Here is a 23,843-nt window from a genome sequence, read left to right as displayed (position 1 = left end):
ACCTGACTTGTAGAACTAACCTGTCATTACTTACCCCTCCACCTTTCCACCTTCTTATTTTCCCCACAGCTTTGTTTTCAAGCAGATTGATAAAAATGACAAAAAGCAGTGGGAAAACTCTCAACAATCCCTCTAAAAATACTAGCAATTAATATTTTCCTCATTTCTGAAATTCCAAGACTGGTTTTAAAGTTAATTTTATGGGGATGTTGCATGATGCCAGGCTTCTAACCAAAGTGTTGACAGGTGTTAAATCAGATAGTATACAGAAACTTATCACGGCCCACATACAGACTGGAGTCAGAGTGACTCTGAAGAGTCTCAAGACAGTGTGAATTAGGGCACAGCTCAACAGTACAATTTCTCAGGAGGCAGACCCAGTGAGAGAGTCCCTGAAGATGTTTCTCAAACCAGCGTCACTGCTAGATACAGTGCAGTGAAGAACTCCATCCTCTCAGCTCTATATGGGCATGACAAACCAATTTTAGCAACAGAAATAGCACAGAGCACTGAAACTCCAGGATTAATGCGCTTTAATCTACACAACAAATCCAATTCACACCAGAAAGCTCTGAATTTGCACAAGTACCTAAACCAAGAACAGGCAAAGATGTCAAAATGAAACAAAATTAAATGGCAGCATTTTTACCAGAGTTTTAACCTTTAAAGCAAAACAAAGGCTAGGACTAACAGAGAATAACTGTGAAAAACGTTACACGCCATCCTCACTGAGGTTAGAAACACAGCCTTTAACTTGGTTTTTACTCTATTTCAAAGATACAGGTTTTGTACTGGGTGAACCCTCCCATTTCTTAAAGCAAAATTTTCATGATTTTACAGCAGTCTAGACCACTGGTTCCAACTGGAACAAAGCTGAAATCTTATTTCCAGATTTCCCGATTTCCCTTAGGCTGCAGAGTTACGCCTTCTTTCATATTCTACATTTTCTAAGAAAAAATGTCACTAACAGCTCACAAATGCAACTCCTAGACCTTAATTTACTGACTTCACACAAGCAAAAATAGTTCTGCTTTTCTTGTCACTGGAATTTTACTGGTGATAGCAGAAACAGGAGCTTTAGAGAAGAGATGGATTAGAAGTTTTTCAGAAATAATAATGCATGCCAGCTACATTTACAAAGGCTGAATAAGGTATTTGAATAAACATGTATTTTCAGCAAAAAAAGCTTTAAAGTTGCCTAGCAATTCTCTGGTTTGCTTTGTAAGTACAGCAGTTCAGCGCTGAGAAAGAACCACCTGTCAAGAAAACCAAACATATAGGGTAACCTTTTCCACCCCCACCCCCCCAGATTGCTGAATTCTATTTCTACTATCAAAAAAGTATTGAGCTTACTTCATTTCAGTCTTACTACTTCAACAGCTTAAAAACTGAACTGCACTTATTCTACAATACATTGTGCTATTGTACAAAGGGGCATAAATTTCTCATTGATTCTTCTTTACTGTTTCATGTAAACAATGTTTTACAAGAAAAATTATATCCTCTCTGACTAGGACATCAGAACTAAAGCCCATAGAAAAACACTGCAGTCACTGACAGTCAAATAACTACCAGGTTTTATTCCTAACTCACAAGAAAATAACAGGTTTTATAGACCTCAAATTTTAATTTCCAGTAATTCCATACTAAATTATTCATACGGTTTGATTAAATTTCAATAATGAGTTTATTATGGAGAACCATTACTGCATTTTGGATAATTAAGTACATGCATGTATTTTCAAATAGTAACAGAAGAACACCTCAGTTAAAACACAAAATGGTACTAAACCAACAAGATTTACACTACTTTGAATACTCTATCTGAAGGAAGAGTAAAAATGTTAAGGGCAAATATCCAACAGCACTTTCATTAAATCAGTAACGCAAGTAAAGCAAATCAGTTTTTTTCAAGAAAAAACTTACCTTAAACTTTTTACATCCACACTGTGTCACAAATCTCAAATGGCAAATTTTCTATGTGTTAAGCACTTCCTAAGCTCAATTCTAGTTTCACTGGACACATTTTGCCTCAGCATTTATAACATCACCATGATTCTAAGCAGCTAAAAAAAACCACACACCAGGACCCTCTCAAATTATGTGAGAAAAATACTATAGAAAATGTTAACTAAAGAACCACTACCTTTAGGTTAAAAAACTAGTAGTGTTTTCAAATACCATACACAGCCCTCTACCAGTCTGTGGTTTAAGAGAGTATTAAGAAGTTTTTGTGCTTCATTTTAGTGTTTTATCTCCTTTGTTGCTGCTATATGAATGAGTTTTATCATGCACAACAGTATTAACAATGGCTGGTTTCCAAAAGATCTGTTTTCCATCACTCTCCCACAGAAGAGCTGCCAACTCACTCCCCCTTCTGCATCCCTCACTCTCGTCCTCCTGCACTGCCTGCCCACTTCCCCCTGGGTGCCGTGCCTGGAGAGCTGGGGAGGGGGCAGCACACCCCCTACAACATCTGAAACACCCATGTGGACATTAGCTGAATTTATTTCAGCTACCACACGGGCTACTGCCTTCTGAAATGTTGAACAGTGCTGGTCCAGTTTCCTTTTATCAACAGAATTAGGATGTCTCTATTCTGCTCAGCACCAATTAGACAAATCTTTCATCTCTGAAACCTCTGCCCAACTGCCAGCAAATTTTGAACTAATGTAACTTCAGGGAAGATCAGCAACAAAGAAGTTAGACTGGCTGATTGGATTCATTAGAAAAGCAAGCTAAAAACATTTGTCCAGACAAAGCTCTATCACATACACAAAGTAAATTGAAAGACACGAATATGTTTTCCTTCCATTTATGAGAGACTAATTCTCAGGCACTAAAACTGCAGTAGTAAGATTTTCATGATCAGTAAAAGTTTTAAGTTGTCCTTTTGATGGTCCCTCATGCTAGATGCAACGATAAAGTAAATAGATCAGTAAGTTACAGAGTAGTAAAACAAAACAAAACAAACCTGTACACCTGCAGATCTAAAGCTATTCCTTGATGGCCAAGCCAATCAGGTTATTTTCACAAAAAGCTGTAACATGGACAGAGACTACAATTGCAGAGGTAAGGGAATTCTTCAGTGACTCCAAGCAAATACTAACACTACTACACATTAACATGACTACTTTAAAAAAAAAAAAAAATTGTGCATTTTTCAGGTGCTGTAGCCAGCAAGGAAGGGGTTTGGGGGAAGACTCCAGAAATATCCGATTTCTCCAAACTCCTTTTAAAACATTCTTTCTCCTTCTCTTCCATCTACAATGTCTGTATCTCTTAAAAAAAAAAAAATTGTAAATAGAAGAGACCAATGTCTCCTTAATGCTTATGATGTGTTTTGCTAGCACAAAACTTTTTCTCTGCTTCAACAGTTTGGAAAGTTTTGATAAATCTTCTGGAGAATAAATGCTGTAATTTCTGCCATGAGATATTAAAATACAATACTAAAAATGCAAGGCCTAAAATTACTTATGACCACCAAATAGTGTTGCAGCAAAAGGTGACAGGCTCTATTCATATGTGACAACAGAGTACCATTAAGATTAGGTAATATAACTGGACAACTAGAAACAAGTGGGAACTTACTTGAGAATAGCCAAGACATTAAAAAGGCTGACCAGTCTTCACAGTAAATTTTAATGGGTTTTTCCCCTGCCATGGCTGCAAAGCTGATCCTAACAATGCAGCTCTTGACATCTTCATCAGATAAGTATGTATCTTTTGTTTCACATAAATAAAACATATGTTTAGAACATCCCATGCTATCTAGGTACCATGAAGTTTTCAACAACAGTTTCTAAGCAGAAACATACTCAGTGCCAATTTTATCTTTGTTTACCTTTAACAGTACTTCATCATGCTTAAGACATCTTTGCAACAGCCAAAATCTGATGTCAGCACAGCAGAGGGAATACAGTTCATTAGTTTACTGCAGCTGCAGAGCCAGCAAACACACATTGCTTTGAGTGACACCAGCAATAAGCATGTGTTTTAGATTTCTAGGTAACAATGATGATTAAAAAGATACTCCAGTCTGGAAAAAAATCTTGTATGAAGAATCTTTAACATATATCAGGGACCAGAAAAAGAATCTGGTTTCTTTAACTACCAGAATGGCTATAATATATACCGCGAACGAATGATCTGCTAATTATTTTGTCTGTTGTTTTTCTTTCTGGTCGCAAAGATGCACATATGCATATTAAGCAGACAAAATAATATAAATCTATTCAAGTAGACGAGGAAGAAAAGTAACCTCAGATGACGTTTGATTTCCCTTCCTACCAATCATCTCCATATTACTGTCTGCAAACCAAGGGATAATTTTTCTTTCACTTCACTGTTGTGAGATTAACACTTCATTTATGAGTCTTTGAGCACAGCTAAGGCTCCTGCTGTTTTGCAGACCTGTGTGTACAAACTCCTCATGAGAATGCAGCTACATGTCAAGGATCTTGTATCTAAACTTTATTTAAATTATCTGAATACACAAAAAGTCTCCCACATACCATAAAAATACACACTGACAGGCACCCAAAGTAAGTGATTTATATGATTAAAGCATGTCACTTATATGAAAGACAACATCAGTTCAGATCTACTCAGCCGCAACACTTCCAGTATGATCCTAAGAAACACTGAAGAAAACCTTCAACAATTATACCAGTTTCTAGTTCAATGAGGGCTCTTTCTTCAGGAGGGGGTCAAACCCAGAAATTCCTAATTTGCTATCTGTCATTCATTATTTTGTATGCTTTTATAACAATAACTTCTTTCATCCCTTTGCCACAGTAAACAATCTTATACTTCTAAAACCTTCAGTCAGTCTCCTCAATCCTAACATTTATGCACTCTTTGGTAAGTGATTACAGATCTTCAGGGTTTTGTTGGGTTTTTTTCCTTTAAAAAAACCTCCACAAACAAACAAAACAAACAAAAACCACAACAAACCCACAAACAAAACCAACAAGGCACACACATAAAATACCCACCCCACCATGAAAACTGAAAGCCATTACTGGTCCACAGAAAAGACTTGCTCTGGAGTTAATCAAGGTTGTCTGGTAGAGAAGCATACTGCCCAAAGGCCATCTTTCTTATTAAATGAAGCTGGAAGGCTATAACCGAAGGAAAATACTGCAGGAAAGAAATATCCTACACTATTTTTAAAACTGGTTAAGCCTGATGTTAAGCCACCTATCAGAAAGTTTCTATACAGTGTTTGTTAAACAGCCTATAACAAAGTTCTCACAGAAAACATTTGTCATTTTCTGGGTTCTTAAGCAGAGACAATGAGGTCTGGTTTACATTAGTGCTAGGCACTCAGAAATGTAACTGAAATCAAAGGAACTTGTGGTCTGAACACATAAAGTGCAACAGAATGCACAGTCACTGCAAAAGTCACATTTTAGAAATGCCAACTCAGGCATATGAAGCCAGCTTGTCTTTCTTGTATTTGGATTTTTCCTTTTCAGTAGCTCTGCAGTTCCCCATCTTTTAAACTGTGATTAACATGATGTACCACCCCCCCCCCAAAAAAAAAAAAAGTACTAGCACAAGAATAAAATTAGTAATTTTTTGAACTTTATAATAGAATACATGAGGGCATAAGGACTTCTGAACTAGCCTGTGCATTTTGGTGGTCTGTCATTATAAGTCATCATTCCTAATTTAGCAACCTCTGTTTCTTCCCCCTTTCAAATTGGGGCTTCTTTTCTTCCACAATATATTTATCTTATTGTTGCCAGGAAACCATTACAATAATATTGTATATGTGAAATTGCAACTAATTACCGATGCACTTGTAACAAAAGAAAATTATCAGATACAAAAACAAAAGGTGTCATCATCAATCAATCTGAAATTCAGTAGCATCTGGGGGAACTGGGTGAGCCTACATATGGTCTATTTCTCTAAGGATGGACAAAACTGGGACATTTACAAAGCAAACAGCTAATATTCCACTGGAATAAAAAAAATGGTAAAGAAAAAAAGAAAAAAAAAAGAAAAAAAGAAAATCAGAACAAGATTTCTTTGTCTCTGACTAGTGGCCTGTCCTAGTTAATGAAAAACTTGATTGTTACAAGAGTCAAACTAATTAAAAAGATTAAACTATGAGCAAAATCAAATTAGAAATTTGGCTTTAGGCTTATGTGGCCAGCAATAGCTCAAGAACATTGCAAACTGCAGTCTGCAGTTAAATACAATTAATGTAAGTTTTCAAATTGTTAGAATAATTAACTGTGGATCATTTCTGTAACCTGGCTATATGACCTCCACAAAGCTACTTCTAATTCTTAAATATAAGCACGTAAGTACATGCAAGTCAGAGGTCTTAGCCATGAAAATACCCATGTCGTCTAAGTCTTGACAGCAAACAGTATTTATTAACTAATATAATCCAGCATACTTAATATGTTTACCTTTTTCCTCCCTCAAAAGTACAAAATTTTAGTCCATGACAATAGAAAAGATTTTCTTCTCCCAGATGATACTTTAACTTGTATTTTTTAGTTTCATTCAAAACAACTACCTAGGTACAACCAGGTCAGATCAAAGGTCCATCTAGCTACACAGTCTCAGAGAGTGGCCATTAATTTACGCAGAAACATCAGGTGAGCGAAGAGCAACTTTTTTTTTCTTTTCACATACCTCCAGCATACTCCAGAACATTTAAGCAGCAAACAAGCAACCTTTCTCAAATTTAACATTATGTAACAGATGCCTAAAAACCACCTATGGGTAACGTGATAGATTATTAGCATTAACTACTTTTAGTGATATAAGGATAACCTTTCAAAGATAAAGACATCACAGGCCCAACTGCAAAGAGGCCAACATCTAATCACCAGAGGAACATGCAGAAAGACAATGGGAAGAAGGAGAGTGAGTGTTTGTTTCACTCTGGCACAAATACATATCAGATAACTAAGAAATGCCATGGGACAAGATAACGAAGACTTCAAGACACACTAGGAGCGCTAACTTTTCCAGGTGATCAGAAGCTAGGCCTTGGGGTGGGGTGACAGGGGAGAATTGGGAAAGATGGTGAAGGGGGGAGTGGTAGTATGGAAATCAAAAGAAACTTTCACAGAAAATGCCAAAAAAGGCTACTCGACTGGTTGAAAACAAAAGGAAAAGCACTCACCAAAACAACAACAACAGAGTAGTAACACCAGCTATGGTAAAGAACTTCATTGCCCTCAATAAATTCTAACTTATAAACTCTTAATTTCACAAAAACATATTTCTTACAGTGCCTTAAACCCTTGTCAAAAATCCCTGCACTGAAACTAATTTATCAGTCCTTTTTCTTTGGAAGGTTTCAGAAATTTCCTCCTCTTTTGGGGGGGTGTGGGTAGTTTTCTATCTCCAGTGTCTGAGTAAATGTGCTTTTTACAGATTTTATGAATTTGTGTTGCTTACACTGGTATTTATGGGTAAAAACAAACACTGGATGACAAATGTTTTCCTTTTTTCTATAGTCTCATCATATGCTTTAGTAAACTATAGTTGCTGGTACAAAGCTGTATCTGAACTCGTCATCATGCATTATTTCTTTTACTTAAAAATATTTAGCAGGCAAGATAGGTTTGCAGAAACAATACAAAAGTCCCCATCTCCACCTCAGAAGATAACATCTGTAAACATCTGAATCAACCCTGAAGTTCCTTCAGCACTCTAGGGCAGGACTGCCACAGAAAGAACCTGCTTTTTCCCCTATGCCAGCACAAGTATTTATGAGCTCTCAGTATAAATCAGGCAAGGAAATTATTCAGGCTAAAACTAACACAGATTTGTTTTGTTTAGTTGGGTTGGTTTTGTTTGGTTTTTTTTTGTTTTGTTTTGTTTTGTTTTGAGGTTGGTTTGTTTTGGCTTTTTTTTCTGTTCTCTGAAGATTTAACTCGGATCTGCTCACCCATCCGTTTTGGCACACAGCAAAACAAAATGCTTATAGAGAGGGTACAGAACAGAGCTTGGGACAAGCAGCAGAGTGAGCCACTTCTTTCAGTGACAGTTCTGGCTTTGCCTATAAAGGCTGTTTAAGTCAGTCTCTGAGAAAGTCTCCAGGCATTTTGGATCAATGGGGCCATTTTTACTGTATCTGACAATTAAGTACACTACTATTAATCTTATTCATAGTGATTACAAGGTTTTATATAAATGAGATCAAGATATTCTCTTGTGACCAAAGAAAGTTGTATCTGAGATTCAATAGTTTACTGACAGCAATATACAAGTCTGGAGTTTGACAAAGCAGTAAAATACAGTCAATTTTGAAACAAATCCAATAGTCAGAGAGAAGCACTGCAGCAAAGCAGATGCTGAGTTTCTAAAAGTTCTTTCAACCTCTAACTATCTTCTGGAAAGAAATATAACATTGTTAGTACAATTGTTTTCAACTTGCATTTAGTTGCTGGCCCAATTTTTGAACTAAAGGAGGACTGCTTGGGTACCTTGTAATAGTTTGGTTTTCTCCACCTCTGTCACTTGGTTGAATAAAAGTTACCACCTTCCCCACAAGCCTTACTAAATTGACAAGCATCTGACTTACAGCCCTGAAACCAACCACCATATAACTTAAATAGATGCATTTTAAAGAGGAACATTAGCCTAAAAAAAAAAAAAAAAAAAAAAAAAAAGTTATTCTGTAGTCAAAGTACAGCGAGCCTTAACTCTCCACTACATGCTAGCTGCCTAGTTTGGTTAAATATTATTTGATCTATGAAATGGACACTTGTCCCCAGCCACACCAGTTAAAATCACTTCTTCAATAGCTGGAATTAGACATCACATAACCATCTCACTCTAAAAAGGCACTGACCCATCAATGTAATTTAATGCCAGAAAACACCCTTTTGACTCCATTAAGCACCTGAACTAGTGTTTCACTCATCATACATATGCAATCCAGAGGCTCTTCCTTTCTACATCACTTCAGAGGTGCATGTTGATTTTAAAATTCTCAGTACTTCCAGGACTGTGCTAATGTTATCATACAGATATATCAAAACACTGTAAAAGAATCTGGCCTACATTTTATTACCCACAACCCCAAGCAGAAGGAGGGAAAGGATAAAAAAACATTCTTTTTAGAAGTCCTTGGCACAAAAGCTGCTGCTCAGGCACTCTGGGACAGGTGCCCAGAATGTCTCAAGTTCCAATAATAAGAAAAGCCTTCATTACAAGAAGGTACCTGGACACAAAAATACAGATGCAATATCAGAAAACTTGCTAATAAAGACACAAATTTGTAACCAATTAAGTTGACCATGACTTCAATAAGCTAAAAGAACAAAAATTTGCGGGAACTGACCCAAAGCCTGGTGGCCAAAACAAAAAGTTACACACACGTATTTTTTCTAAGAGACACACAGAGCATCTTTAGATCATGCATGGCCAAGGCTGCAGCAAAACCCTTACAATTTCCAAGGACTGGCTCCTGCCTGAATTTGTACATTCTGCTAAAGCCAGCATTTATCATTAGATCATATTTAAGTTGTGGAGAGCTGTCTTATAAATTAAAAAAAAGCCCACTTTTTAAAGCATTTCCATCCCAAGCACTGCATCATCATAATATTCTGCATGCCAAATGATTTTTTTTATAAATCAAGCTGATATAAAGGAACATGGATTTCGTGAATAAAGATTATATAGGTCTATACAAAGACATAAAGGAAAAAAAAGACTTCTTGTTTAGTTCTAAAGTGCACAGAACTTCCAATTTTCTTGATGCTTCAGTAAAGCCAGTATCTGACAAAAAAAATCCTCAAATGCAGGTGAAACTGTACCAAAAAGAGAAGAAAAATCTTCCCGTTGTTTCAGTAATGGCAGGTCCACTACCAAAGTGTTTGTTCCCATTCAGGCTACAGTCTTGAGGTCATCCTAATTCCTTAACATTAGTTCATTAAAAGAAATGACAGAAACAAAACAAAACAACAACAACAAAACAACAAAAAAATTTGCTCTTAGCCTGAAAATCAAGTCCAATACATATATATTAATTTAGCACAAAATATGCATGACTTTGAAATTCTATTATTCCTATTATCTAGGAATGTCACAGCTCACCATTTCAAGTTCTCCAGCCAGGACAAAATAAAATATTCATTTCAACAAGCACCTCAAAACTGCACTCCTTTCAACACACTTTCATACAAGGTCTCTGTCCAAACAATCAAAGCTCTAGGATCTTCTCCTGTACCTGGCAATATTCCATCACAGTTTTGAAAGTACTAGGCTGGACTTGTCCATTCACACTTTGCATAAATGCAATTGGACAACAAGGCTCATTTTCAAAGAAACAACTGACGTGTGTCTTGCTGCTTTAAAAGCTAAGCACAAAGCCTACATTCTCTTCACATTTATAGGCAAAGACATTTTTCAGTGTACTAAGTGACTAGGCAAGACCATGATTTCTGGTTTTTAATCTTTGTGCGGTCACTGCTGTGATGGGAAATAGATCATCAGCTGAGAGAGTATTTCCAATCTCTTAAAAAATTATGATTATCTCTTCACCCTGGGCATAGGACCAAATCCCAGGTCACAACAACTTTCTGATCCAAAGACCACAGCGTTAACTAGCAAATTGTGCCAATATTTGATCAATGCTCAACTTTATTCTCTATTTTCAGCACAGTGTTAAGAAATACTACTACTACATCACAGTAGCATATCATGCTTCCAGTCAAAAAAGGGATTAAAAACATAAAAAAAACAGAGATAAGCCTCAGTCTCCTCAGGACGCTGTCAAGCAAGCAGAGAAGATGCTTTTGTAACAGTCGCTTTGGCTCATGAAAATTTTGCAACTTTGCCAACTACCGGTTGTACTGAATAGGAAAGAAATACAAAGTATTATATCAAATTGTAAAATCTGAGACAGGATTTACCTATGAAACAACTTCAAAATTCGAGATACCAACTCTAGAAATCAATCTTTGCTGTCTGCGACCAGTGCTATCTTTTCAGTAAAGAATACCCTTAACTAGATCTACTTGTTTCCCTTGCTCAAAGTGCTGAAACCCACACAAACCACCTTCTAGCTTACCAAAGTTTTCAGTAACATATCCTACATTATTACTCATGATTCCACTTCTCTCCAAAACTGGATATATTTCACACACAAAATAGCAGCTGAATGTATTAACTCTGGCTTTGCAATTACTTGCAAGACTACGGTCACAAATCACAAAAATGCCTCTTCCTCTTTTAAGGAAAAGTAAAGAGGTGGTATTCCCACAAAAGCGTGCAGGCAAGAAGGAGGTATTTCAACTGTGCCAAGGAAACTCTGGCTGCTCTCATTTCCAGTTATGAAATGTTGACCTGAACAAGCAGAAGCTGCAGGGAAAGGGGTGGTGGTCAGGATTGCTCACCTTTAACCGTTTAACCACCTCATCGTTGGTAATTTTGTCCGTAATCTCCTTCACTCCAGGAGGATAGTAGATGATTTTACCATCGGCAGCAGGTTTTGGTTGGGTAGCAGGGAAGTCCATCCTGGTGCTGCTGGTTATAAACTTTCCTTCTCCACAGTCCTCTACCGGCCTCTATCGGTCAGAAAACAAAAGTTCAGCAGAATGGAAACGACTTTCTAACCCTCTTTTTCCATTTCTCACCCTCAATTCGCAGAAGGCCCCAGTTATCACCCCGCCGGCCGCGTCCCCCTCCGCCGCCTCCCCTACCCCGGGCGGTGCCGCAGCGAGGCCCGGCCCGCCGCCGCCGCCGCCGCTCCTCACAACTCCGGCCCCTCCATTCCCCTCCGGGCGCCTCCTTTCATTGCGGGGCTGCTCCAGCCCAACACTGTTAGTTCGGAGCCGATGGGTTTACAATGAAATTTCGGGCTCGATCGAAGGATGCCCCGGGTCCGAGGGCCCGCTGGGGCCAAAGGAGACGGGAGAGGGTGCAATTCCCGGCCCCGGGGAGGGTGCTCCGGCGCCGGCACACCAGCCCCGGAGCCGGGAGACGAGGCCTAAACAGTTAGGCCTCAAAACTATCAGGAGGCAGAGAAACCAACAGGAGAGGGGGAGGGAGGGAGGGAGGGAGGGAGGCGGCGGCGAGCACAAACAAAACAGCCCTGCCGGCCCCCCCGCCCGGCGCCGAGACCCCCACCCGCCCCCCCCGCGGCGCCGGGAGCCCCCCCGGGGAGGGGACCAGGCCATTCTCCACTTTCCATTTGTTCCCGCAACTTCATGTCCCCTCAGCCCCTCGCCCCGCCACCCCTCCTCGCCCCGCCACCTCGCGCCCGGCCGGACCCACAAAGAGCCCCCCCAGCACCCGACTCCGCGCACACACCCCCGCCGGCGGCGGGCAGCGCGGAGGGGGGGAGCGGCCACAGAGGGAAGCGGGACCCGGAGCCGCCTTTACCTCATGCAGCTCCGGAAGGTGCAGCATTGAGTAGCCTCCGTGCCGGGTGGTCCTCGCCGCTGCGCTGCCACCCCCGCCGGCCGCTGCCCTGACTGCTCCGCCGCCTCCCTGCTCCGCGGTGCGGCGGCGGCTCCTGCTCGGGGAGGGGTGGGGGCTGGGGGAAGCTGCTCGGTGGCGGCAGCGGCGGCTGGGGAGAGGGGGAGGCTCCGGCGGAGCGTGCGCCGCGGGGACACAGTGCCGCTCTCCGTCCGGCCGGGGAAGAACAGCCCGGGAGGAGGCTCCGCGCCGCCCCCCTGCCCGCCTGCTCGCCCGCCCTCGGGCCTGGGGCCGGGCCCGGAGCGCCGCCCAGCCAGGACCCCTCAGCCCCAGGCCCGGGGCAGGGGCGAGGCCGGCCAGTAAGTGCTGCTTCTCGCCGAGCCCCGCGTAAGGCGGCGGCGCCGGGTAGTACCGGGCGCGGCCGCCGCAGCGCTGCCTCCCGCTTGGCGCCAAAACCCCCGGAGCGGCCGGGGCCGGCGGGCCGCGGCCTGAGTGGGGCTCAGGCCCCGACTCCGCTGGGCGCTCCTCCCGGGCGGCGGGGGGAAACGGCTGGCTTCGAGGGCGATGCCTGGACGCCGAGGGGCCGGCTGCCGGGATTGCCGGGGAGGGGGCCGGCGGGTGCCCGGCTGCAGGGCGGCAGCGCAGAGTGCGGAAGGGGAAGAGACATGTTTGTGTTTCCTCACGGAGCCGTGCTCATGGCCGTGCGGTCTCGTCTGGCCGGTCCTCGGGCATCGGGGGCCGGTGGTGAGCCCTGGTCTGCTTGGTAAATCAGAAAATGGGGGTGTGGTGTGTGCGGTGGCACAGAGCGTGCTGTGGCAGGTAGGAGCAAATAACCCTTCTTCAGGAGGCTGGGGGGAAGAGCAGCGTCCACGCGTTGACGCCAAAGTCTTCCTTCTTGTTGGCAGATGAGTTTCTCAAACATTAATTTAGTTATAAATCTCTAGGAGAAACTTGAATATGCATTCCAGAGGAGCCCTTGCCAGCCACCTCAGGAAATCCTTCCATTCAAAATGTCTTTGTAATTTAATGCTATTTAGTATTTGCAAGACATGGGGTATGTCTGGAAACTCAGTAGCAAAGTGGGATATATCTGTCTGCTTTCAGTCTGTATTATGTGCTCTGCATGTCTGAAGCATAGGTGGCTATAAAGTGTTTGCCAGATGCCCACCTTGCTCAGGGAAAGTGCATGACAGCTGAAAGATTACTTTTAAGACCAATTTAGGGTCTTCAGCTGACTACTCTCAGTTACTTGAACGAGTTAAAAGTATCATTTCCCTCAGTTTGTAAAATCTCCAATAAATTTTTGCTAGAGCACATTAAAAGTAGGAGGCTGGAGCCACTGGTCTGTTTGGAGATGGCTCCTCAGAGGCCTTGCTGGGCCCAGCAGAGCGGCAGACATGGCTTGCCAGTCATGCAGGAGGGCGATATGATAGGAAAGGGCTAGGTAAGTAACATTATGGTGAAGTATGCCAAATTCCAGATTTACAAGGTGTGGGATGAAAAGTGCAAAGACTGAGGAGCTCCCAAGTGCTTCTGGTGCAATAGCACATGGGTAGGAAATTGCTCTCTTGTACCTGTGTTGTTTTGCCCTAGGGAGGTAAAACCTTGAATGTCCATAGCCTCTGAAACTGCCTCAGAAGGATTGTTTGTTGTGAAAATAACTGGGAGTTGGAAGGAACACTTAGGTGGTCTCAGACACTGATTTTGAAATCTACAAGGGTGCCACCACACATAGCGTTTAAATGTAGCTGTGAGTCCAAGTTTAAATAAAAGGTTCCTCTTGAGGCTTAAGGATCAATGGATTGGAGCATTGACAATGGACAGGTGACCTTAAGAGTGGGATACATGATTCACTTTTAACAAGGTTGTACTGATTTAATAAACAAATAAAGCCAACACCAAGTGATTAATCTTTTTCCTAATCCCAACTTCAGTGTCCATTTAGATTTGCCTTAGAGCTGAAGTACTCAGACTAGCTATCAACTCTTACTTGATGTCAGTAAAATAATGTGTACTGTCAGAAGTATTATACTTCTAACAAATTATTTGTTTTCATTCTTGCAGTTGTTAAATTAGGTACTTTGCATCCCACATCAATGTGGTGCAGATTCCTTATTTTAATACACTTGTGTGAATAAGTCAAAAACAGCCTAGAAGATTGTAACTAAAAAAGTACGTATCAAAAACCTGTATGAGCTGTCTTCAGTTTAAATAGAAAAGGAGAGAATATAAGTTAGTAAAAATAATGCAAGAAATAAATTTAAAGTGACCTTTGTTGAAGTTTTTTTCCTGACCAAAGCATAAAGCTAGGAAGATGTTAGGCAGGCTTCTCTTTGGGTAGAATTGAAGTATTATAGGTGTTATAGCCCAAAAATGTCACTCAAGACTCAGAACTTCTGGGTTTTAATGTTTATTTGTGGGTCCCTTCCAACCCAAAGTATTCTATGATTTTCAAGTATTCTTTTATTGTTATTAAAAAGCAGTGGTTTGTGTATATCATTAATGTGATCCACAGTGTGTAGTTACAAGTTTTTCACCAACTGGTGCCATCTTTACCTAGAAAATTTTATACAACAGGTCATGAAGTAGGAGTAAGAATGAGAAGGTAGAGGGCTACACTTCTACAACTTGCTTTTAGTAAGTGAAGGACAGGCACAGTGCAGAGCCTCTACTATGCATGCACTTATAGTCACTTGTATTTTCCACTAAAGAATTAAGATAAAATCTTGCATTCTGAGGCATATGTACACTAAAACTAATGTAGTTAGATGTGGCAGATCAAAGATTTCACTTGAAAAGTCAAATTTTGCTCATTTAATTACAATTTTATTTAATCTCAAGGAAGTTGTGAAGCCCTACACTGAAGTACTCTTGGTTGTGGACCAAGAACTCTCTTTTTGCAGACTTCAGATAAATAATGAAGCTAGCAATTACTGTAGATTATTAAAATAATTTTAATTCTCAGGAGTTTGTATCTGCAGTATCACACAAAAAATCCTGAAATACACAAGTAGAAAGTTGATTATCTAGGAGAGGTTCACACTAGATTTCTGCTTTCATAGGTAATGATTAATCAGAAGTATGAAAACCTGGATCACCCCTCAGCATCAGCGTTAGAGTCAGCCGTTAGATACAGGTGCAGTTTCTAGTGGCAGACTGTTCCACTCCTGGTATTAAGTCACTGTGTGACTGTAGGTTCTGGTATCAACACAACTTTCCTGACATACCCTAGGTCCACGGTGGGAGCATATTGCCAGCACAGTATTGTACAACTATCAGAGCACTCTGAGGATTGGCTTTAATTTAGAAGCTGTTAGTCAGGTACACCGTGTTTTGTATGAATCTTGGTCAAATCATGATCAGAAAAGTGGTTGAAAGAGGAGTAGGTGCAAATTCTGTAATCGTGGGATGATTAGGCAATGGTCACATCTTTTCTCAGAAGAGATGCAGCAAGATTGGTACTTCTGCACCATTTGAAATTCTGAAGGGCTAAAACAAAGCATGTGGTTCTGACAGCACACCCCATTAAGGGAGGTATGAATGAACACTCAACTGCCAATTAGCTTGAATATATGCATGGCATTTTCAGAATGTGCAAACATAAAAGCTTCAGATAATCTGACCTATGGAACTCTTAATCTGAATAGTCCTGAAGTCTGCTCACAGATATGGTTACAGCTGCTAGTGTCTGGTTTGTTGCCTTTGCTTGTTTGACCTTCACCCTTCTAATTTCAGCAAGCATTTGAGATCTGACTTGGACTCTGCTTCCAGGTTCACATGATCCCTTGCATTTTAATGGACGGCTGTGTCTAATAATAAGACCCAGTCCTTCAGTCTTTACCAAGATTTTATTGAGTCCCTACCTGGGCAAATTTCTGTTGGAATTTATTTACTTTTACTCCCATTATTTTTATTGGAATGTCCAGTATGTTTGTTGTTTGTTTATTAACATATTTTAGACTACCACTGCAAGTGTAATTTATAAGCAGACTGGAATACAAGGTGCTGAACAGTCTTGTGGGTCAGTCTTGCGGGGTGATTCTCTATTATGGTCAGGAGATGTTAAAGGAAAGTACCAAGAAATGTGGTGGTTTTACTGGTAGGGGAAATAATGTAGCACAAGGTTTTTAGAACAAAACAGCTTTCAGGTGAAACAGAAGAGAGTGTGGAGTGATTACTTTAAGCACAGAAAATCCATTCATTCATGTTGATTAAATTAAGCTATGCACACGTTTCCAGAACAGCTTAATGGTTGTCCTCAGGTCTTTGTTAGAACAGTAAGCATGGATAGTAATAATGACCAAGAACTAAATAGTCATATTAAGAACAGCATGTCATGAATTGCAGAATAAGTCGTATCTGTCAGTCTGCTGGGCAGACAAGTATGAAATCCTATCTGGTAGGTTAAGAAAGCACTTGTCTTCCTAATAATAACTGTGCTCTTGAAAGCTCCTGCTTTGCAGAACCAGGCTGTAGAGTGTGGTCCTTCACTATTAGATTTTTTAAGTCACAGTCAAATAGGTCAAGAGGGGGAGGAAAAAAGCTTAATTACTTGTTTTCAAGTCTAGCATTTAGCCAGTTTTTTATATCTAGCAGGTTGATTTCTGGCAAGCTGCTTCCTAATCATGAAGGGTTTTTTTTTTTACTTTTATGAAAGCCTATTTACTTTTTCAGTGTTAGGCTTTTTTTTTTTTTTTCCTGCAATACACCAGTTTCTCTGAACTCAGTAAAAACCAAACCCTGGGAAATCATTTTTTGTCTTCAGTTTCACATAGAAGCTTTTTCTGTTAGTTTTTCTTTTCTCTGGTATTAGTCCTTATTTCTGGTTGTCTTTTCTCTTTGCACGTCTGTTGATTCTCTCCCACATGCAGTTGCATGCAGCTCCTCCAGTTAAAATTACAGCCTTTAAGTTTGCTGCACTGGATCTTCAGAGATATTCCTGAGGTTTCTAACTAAACTCTGCAGCACAACATCTATTTGATAATAGCACCTAATTGTTTTAACTACCTATTTTTACAAAAGAATTGATGTATTTTACATCTGTTGTAAATTGAGGTGGGTCAGAGGTGGATTTCTTCACAATGTGTGTTGCCATAACGGAAGACCTCCAAAAGGTGTCCCATTCTGGAGGGTATTTTCAGTGAAACTGTTTTCATCTAAGAATAGACCAGGAAGCATGTTTCATCCCGAAAACATTTATCTCCCATGTTTTACATTGACAAAGCAAAATCATTAAAAGGGTGGAGGAGGACTCGTGTGTATTATCTTATGAAGACAATCAGTTGGACACACAAAGTGCTTCCTTGAAAAAGAGAAGGGTCCTGCGACTCACTGACTTTTCATGTAATAGCACCAGTTCTGAATAAAGGGAAGAAATAAATAGTGTATGATGAAAGTGTATGATGAAACTCGTTTGAAACTGATCCCTAGCCACAATCTGTCTACGTGTTATTTTGTTTTGGGTTTGATAAGGAGGGCTTTCTCCTGTGCTGTCTGAAAATGTCCTTATCCTGAGTCACACTTGGAGATAGGACAGTTACAACAAAATCTTAGAATAGTCTTGGTTGAAAGGGGTCTTTAAGATCATCTAGTTCCAATTACCCTCTGGATGTGACTTGTTGACTAACTCCTTGAACAGCTGGAGGTTTGATTTCCTAAAATTCAGGGTCCCAACTTTACTCTTTGCCTGACCCATATCCCTCAGGACTGCAACTCCACCAGTGCATGATCACTGCAGTGCAGGCTACCTCCACTCTTGATGTCGCTGAGTAGCTCACTTATGCGGTATTGCATCCCCTATGGTAGGGCTGCCTATTACCTGGTAATAGGGTAATGAGGATAACTTTAAGAGGTCCCCTTGATCTGCTGGCCTCAGTAGACACCAGCTACAAGGTTCCCTTTGTTGTCTTGGTCTTTAATCAACCTGCTCATGGCTATTCTCCAGGGACAGCTATACTTGCCAGATACAGAATTGTCACCAAACCTCCAGTGTCAAGACACATTCAGAAATGACAGAGATTGTGAGTAAGCCATTGTGAAAAAAGTGTATACTAGCAAATACACTTGTAATTTACAAATACTGTATTGACAGAACAATTGCACTTGCTTCCTTTGCTTGCAAGTTAAGTAAAATCAATTTATTGGCACCTGCATATTGGTGATTTCATAGGAGAATTTTAGAAGCCTCTTTGATCCAGTGCTAGTTTTGAGCCTTCAGAAACTGAAGTCACAGCAGCCTACTGCATGTCATCTGTCCACCTCCTTTCTAGCTGCTCTCTGTTATGATGACTTGTCACCATTCCCTACATAATTACATTCTCAAGGTTATTTCCATCTCCACTCCTGATGTGTCCAAAGCACATACATTTACACCTATTCGTTTCTGACAACCAAGTCTACTTTTCTCAATAATATATTTAATAGGAGCATTTATCATCTTTTCTGTCCAGGAGACAGGCAAGAGTCTTCTCCTGCACCACATCTCAAAAGCTTCAATTTGCTTTGTGTCACTATCAATAATTTATCAGAAGTCACATTCATAAGTAGCTACAGCAAAAAAATAAGCATTTCACTAGTCATGTCTTCTACTTTGGGGGTGATTTTTTTCCCCAGGCTTTTATAAGTGAAGCCGTGGATGGATCAACTATTCTCCAAATTTTTCCAGTTTCTATTGGACAGGTTCTGATTGGATAAATCTGATCCCAGGTAACTGAATTTATGAACAGCCTCTGTAGTTAGACTGTTAAGCGTGATGTTAGCTTATATTCTATTTTTATTAATTAAGTAAAGTTATTTTATTTATGGCACACTCAAGAATAGCCTGTACTTTTCATTAGGCTTTTATTGGCTCTCTAATACTTTCTGCACAGTAGAAGCAGTTATGACAGAGTGTTATATCGTCAACCAAACGTCGCTTAAAAAGAGTCTGTTTCAAATTAATCTTTTCCATTTTGAGAGTCCTTCCCAGATTTTTTTCCCCAGCCAGGTTGCAGGGAAATCTGCAGTTACCTGTAGTTGTAGTAGTGTATGGCTTTCTATGTTTGCTGTATTTTTTTCAAATAACAGGGCAGATCTGGGGAATTTCTGAGTGAATGGGTCTGCTTAGAGGAAATAACACTGAGGAAACTGGGAGTTTGGTAATACATTTAGCTCATAGCGGCTACCTACTGGTGGGAAATCAGTATGAGCAGAATCTCTCCCTCTGCCCCTTTAGATGAGAACTGTCCTATGACCTGTTAAAAAATTAGAACGTGTGGAACTAACACATGTTAGGGTTAAGAGCCTCCGATTAAGAGTCTCCTTTGTGGAAAGTATGGATTGTATTTGTGATGCTTCTCTTCCTAATTCTTTCACAGATACAATGTCTGCTGCTTGCAGTACAGAAAAGAATCATATGAAACTTTACAAATGAATATGAACTTGGAATTTACCATTATGGTCAAAGAAAGATATCTGATGAATGGATGAACAGTCTCAGAGCTGTACTGTAATGATGGGGTCATTTCATGATGATGGATAGGTATGTGGTGTACTATTCAGAGGCTTATAAAGGGGTTGCATTTATCAAACTTGGGGAAGCATCAAAGTGTTTGGGTATGACTGTGAGCAATAGAATCATTACAGTTTGCCTTTGAACAAAGTCAGGAAACATATTGATTATATAGGTTTACGCTGCTAGGAAAGCAACTAATGATGATTCAATCCATGAGTTCTGTGAATGGCTTGAGGGGATAATCATTAGAACATTATACCACTATACCATTTGGGAACGTGGATATGAAAGTTGGAATTTCAAACCCTTGTAAAGAACAATTTACATCTGAATTTACAAAATAAAATTACTTCTTTGGATTGTACAGCTCCGGTCACTTCACCCTTACAAGTAATGCGCTGGGTGTTTACATCCACGCAGGTCATCAGACAGCATGACAGAGGAGCACACTGACAACACGGTGATTCAGCAGCAGAGAATACTGAGTATCAGTGGAAGAAGATTTTCCTAAATTCAAGATATGTGTCAGCAGAGAAGGTATCTAAGGTTATTTGAGCCAATACTTGAATGGATATTTAACAGAGCAGACAATGAATTCGTGACTAAAGAGAAGACAGAATATCAGGTATTGAATAGACAAAGACAGAAGTAGGCTAGACAAAGCATGAGCAAATATAAAAATGGGAAAAGCATATTCCTGACTAATATAGATGCTTAGTAATATAAAAGCTGTGTTCGCAATAGTCAGATTTCTAACCAAAAATTCTCCATGACAGAACATAAAAATGCTCATGATGGTAGAGTGATTGCTGGAAGTGATGATATTAAATGCCAGCAGAGGGATTACTGCTTGTAAAGTAGCCTGATACGTATCCACTTACAATTTCACCAACATCTAATACCACTATTTATATCCTATCTGAATTTGTCAAGGCAGCTCATGTGTACACAGTGTAGTATAACTACACTGTATCAAGCACATAAACGCTTTCTTAAGTATGTACATAATTATACCTAATCATTTATAGTTTCAGGGAAGTGCATGCTAAAATTGTGAACTTCCTTTATCTGACACCATTAAAAAGGCATAGACTTTTAGCCAGCATGTGAACATTTAAGGCACTCCTTTATCAGGGAGATTTTAGTCAGTTTTTGCTTATGGAATGCCATTGAGCTATACTTCATCAATATTTTTTAAACTTCCTTCGAGATTTGCTCAACAGCCACCGCTTATCCAGCACAATAAGAAAACTTGAGTGAACCGTTTTTTTCATCCATTTTCAGTATCCTTTAGCTTGACACTGCTTGGATGCACTCTGTTAAGCATGTATCCTTGTTTCAAGACCTGTAACAATATGTTCTCTCACCAGCCTCATAGTAAAAAAGATTTAAATGAAAAAATATTTTGAGAAGTCTATCAAATTCTGAATATAGTAAGAGAGAACAGAACAATGTTACTTTTAGGGGAGAAGAATGTTAGCTAGCAATACAGCCTTAATCTCCCTAAGGAAGCAGCTTCATTTAACAAGCAAGAAATAACGCTAAAGGAAGTACACAAATGCTGACATAATCTGTTACTTTTATTAACCAAATTCCTTATAGTTTCCTGAATTTAAGCATATTAGCAGTAATGTTCTGCCTTACCAAGCCCTTATTTTGGTGTTTCGGTCTCTGCTCCTTTCTAAAAGGTTTGTCCCTTGGTCCTTTGCTGGATATGAGAAATGGGAACACAAGAAAAGGTATGAATGAGCAACAGAAATCAAAGGAGCAAAGATGAGCATGTGTGGTAGAGAGTCTGCAGCTGGCTGTGCGTTAGGAAGTTTCACATTAACAAACAAAAGATGCAGAGATAAGAGGTGAAATAAATAGACCTGAGTATATTTTAAGTGTAATCAGTATGTAAATCAGTATGTAAATACTGATCAGTGTGATCAGTGATCAGTAAGTAAAAGATCAGTAAGTAAAATTTTGCCAGAGTCAAGCTGAACTTGAGAAGCCAAATTCTGAGAACAATATTAGTAGTTGTTCTTTTATGTATCTTAAAACTTGTTACACCTAGAGTTCATATTTACTTAATATAAAAGCTCCTTTTGAATTTGATTTTGGTTTTGCATATTTGGAAGCTACAAAAATAATACTTTCTGAAGGTAGGTGGACAAACTTGCAAGAAGATTTTTAAAAAGCATAGCATACTATTAAAATTCAGAGATAAAAAGGAGATTGTTGTGGATTTCTTTTGTCCCCCTGTTTACATATGAGGAGGAGTTCCAGATCAAGTGGAGAGCTATGTGAAAATACATTAGGAGCTTTAGTTTATGTGTGTGTATGTGCTGCCATGGTTGGTAAATGTCTTGTTGCTGAGCCCACGGAAGAACATACGTGTGACAGTGGCTGCAGTCACACTTGGGAGTGACATAACCTGCCATCCTCAAAGGGGTGAACCTGACAGCATAGAGTGTTGAAAGGTAAATAAAACAAGCTTTAATTACAGAAGTGTCGCTTGTTTTCTATTTCAATCCTAATAACAGGTTTAAACATAATCCAGATAGGGATTAATTTGTATGTGCTTTTGATCACTGCTGAATTCAAAAAGAAGATGTATAACCACCAACAATTAGGAGAGTCCAAAACATTTGCCTTTAAGAGTCGTAAGTCACAAACTGTGTAATGCTGCTGAGGAAAATAATTACCAACGTGTATGAATGAGGGGAAAATTTGTTCTGCTGAATACTTACCTTTTTAATTTTCTACTCTTCTTACTGTGTATAGTTTATTTTTGCATGTGGAAAATGGGCAAATTCATAACAAACACTGGTGTATAGATAAAATTCTTGCTTGGTTTTGGAGTACTCATTGTTCTCTCCTAACCATCACCACTACACAAAACCAGAAGTTGTAGCTCAAAAATTGCAGAACTACATAAAATTACGAACTATGCCCATTTCAGGGTCCAAGTTAGTGTGTTTTTACCTAAAAGGAGCCTACAAGAAACCTGGAGAGGGACTTTTTACAAGTGATAGGAGCAGGGGGAATGGCTTTAAGATGAAAGAGGACAGATTGAGGAAAAATTTCTTCATTGTAACTGTGGTGAGGTACTGGTACAGGTTGTCCAGAGAAGCTGTGGCTGCCCCATCACTGGCAGTGTTCAAGGCCAGGTTGAATGGAGCTTTGAGCAAACTGGTCTAGCAGAAGGTGACCCTGCCCATGGCAGGGGGGTTGGAACTGGGTGAGCTTTAAGGTCTTTTCCAAACCTAACTATTCCATGATTCAGACAATTCTATGATTCTGTCTTCCAAGTTTTGGTGAATGTAAACAGAGGAATAAACTAATTGAAAGAGTTCAGTTTTCAATCATCTATTTGAAGAAGGCTTAAACATGTTTTCATGATATATCGACTGTTTTGGGGTGTGGTGTTTGGGTTTTTTTTTGTTTTTTTTTTTAATAAGTTGTCTATTACAGATAAGCCCAGATCCAAATTACACCACCTCTGCTCCATCCTGAATTCTGTGTGTGAACTAAGTCTGGTTACAGATACCAGTCTGAATGTCATGAGCAGGGTGGAGTGGAGCTTGTCTTAGGATCTGACTCTCTTGTTCTCTGGACTTGAAATTGCCGTGAATTTGGCAGGTCTGAGCTAAATAATTTTTACCTAGTCCTCAAATAAATCAGAAACTGTAGACTGTCTTGTTAAAAGGAGTGACTGTAGTTTTGTGTCTCTGAAACTTAAAGATGGTCCTTAGCTGCCTGTGGCTTTCTAAATTTGAGTTTCTTTGTTGCTGGTGTTATTCACTGGGAAAGAATGTGGCCCCATTTCCAGTGACAGAGGGTGTGAAATGTTAAAACGTAGAAGGGATAGGTGGATTTTAAAGGCACAAAACCAACCAAACAAAAAAGTCAGAATTTACAGGAAAGCAAAAGGCGGCCTTGTTCCCTATTCAGCAGCAACTAA

General features: G+C 39.9%; 2 protein-coding genes across 9 annotated transcripts in view; one reads left to right on the top strand and one right to left on the bottom strand.

Annotated features, from left to right (window-relative positions):
* The window catches only part of PDS5A (PDS5 cohesin associated factor A), an 81,620-nt gene extending 68,995 nt beyond the window's left edge, over positions 1-12,625 (bottom strand). Inside the window, exons 1-2 of one of the 3 annotated variants that reach the window (XM_065698693.1) lie at positions 12,367-12,625; positions 11,379-11,549 (exon numbers count right to left, since the gene is read on the bottom strand). In XM_065698693.1, the coding sequence (XP_065554765.1) occupies positions 11,379-11,549; positions 12,367-12,393 (198 nt within the window). In that variant the 5' untranslated portion in view covers positions 12,394-12,625. Of the gene's footprint in view, positions 1-11,378; positions 11,550-11,684; positions 11,974-12,366 lie in introns of those variants that run through there. The other 2 variants (XM_065698711.1, XM_065698703.1) reach the window with 2 other exon arrangements.
* Positions 12,596-23,843, top strand: part of N4BP2 (NEDD4 binding protein 2) — a 65,658-nt gene continuing 54,410 nt past the window's right edge. For 3 of the 6 annotated variants that reach the window (XM_065698623.1, XM_065698605.1, XM_065698598.1), the window contains exons 1-4: positions 12,596-12,761; positions 19,758-19,921; positions 20,315-20,431; positions 21,583-21,633. The gene's annotated coding sequence lies outside the window, so the exon portion shown is untranslated. The remainder of the gene's footprint in view (positions 12,762-19,757; positions 19,922-20,314; positions 20,432-21,582; positions 21,634-23,843) is intronic. The other 3 variants (XM_065698631.1, XM_065698613.1, XM_065698641.1) reach the window with 3 other exon arrangements.

Source organism: Lathamus discolor, chromosome 1 (assembly GCF_037157495.1).
Source record: "Lathamus discolor isolate bLatDis1 chromosome 1, bLatDis1.hap1, whole genome shotgun sequence".
Classification (NCBI taxonomy): Eukaryota; Metazoa; Chordata; class Aves; order Psittaciformes; family Psittacidae; genus Lathamus; species Lathamus discolor.
This window is presented reverse-complemented; position numbering and strand designations above follow the sequence as displayed.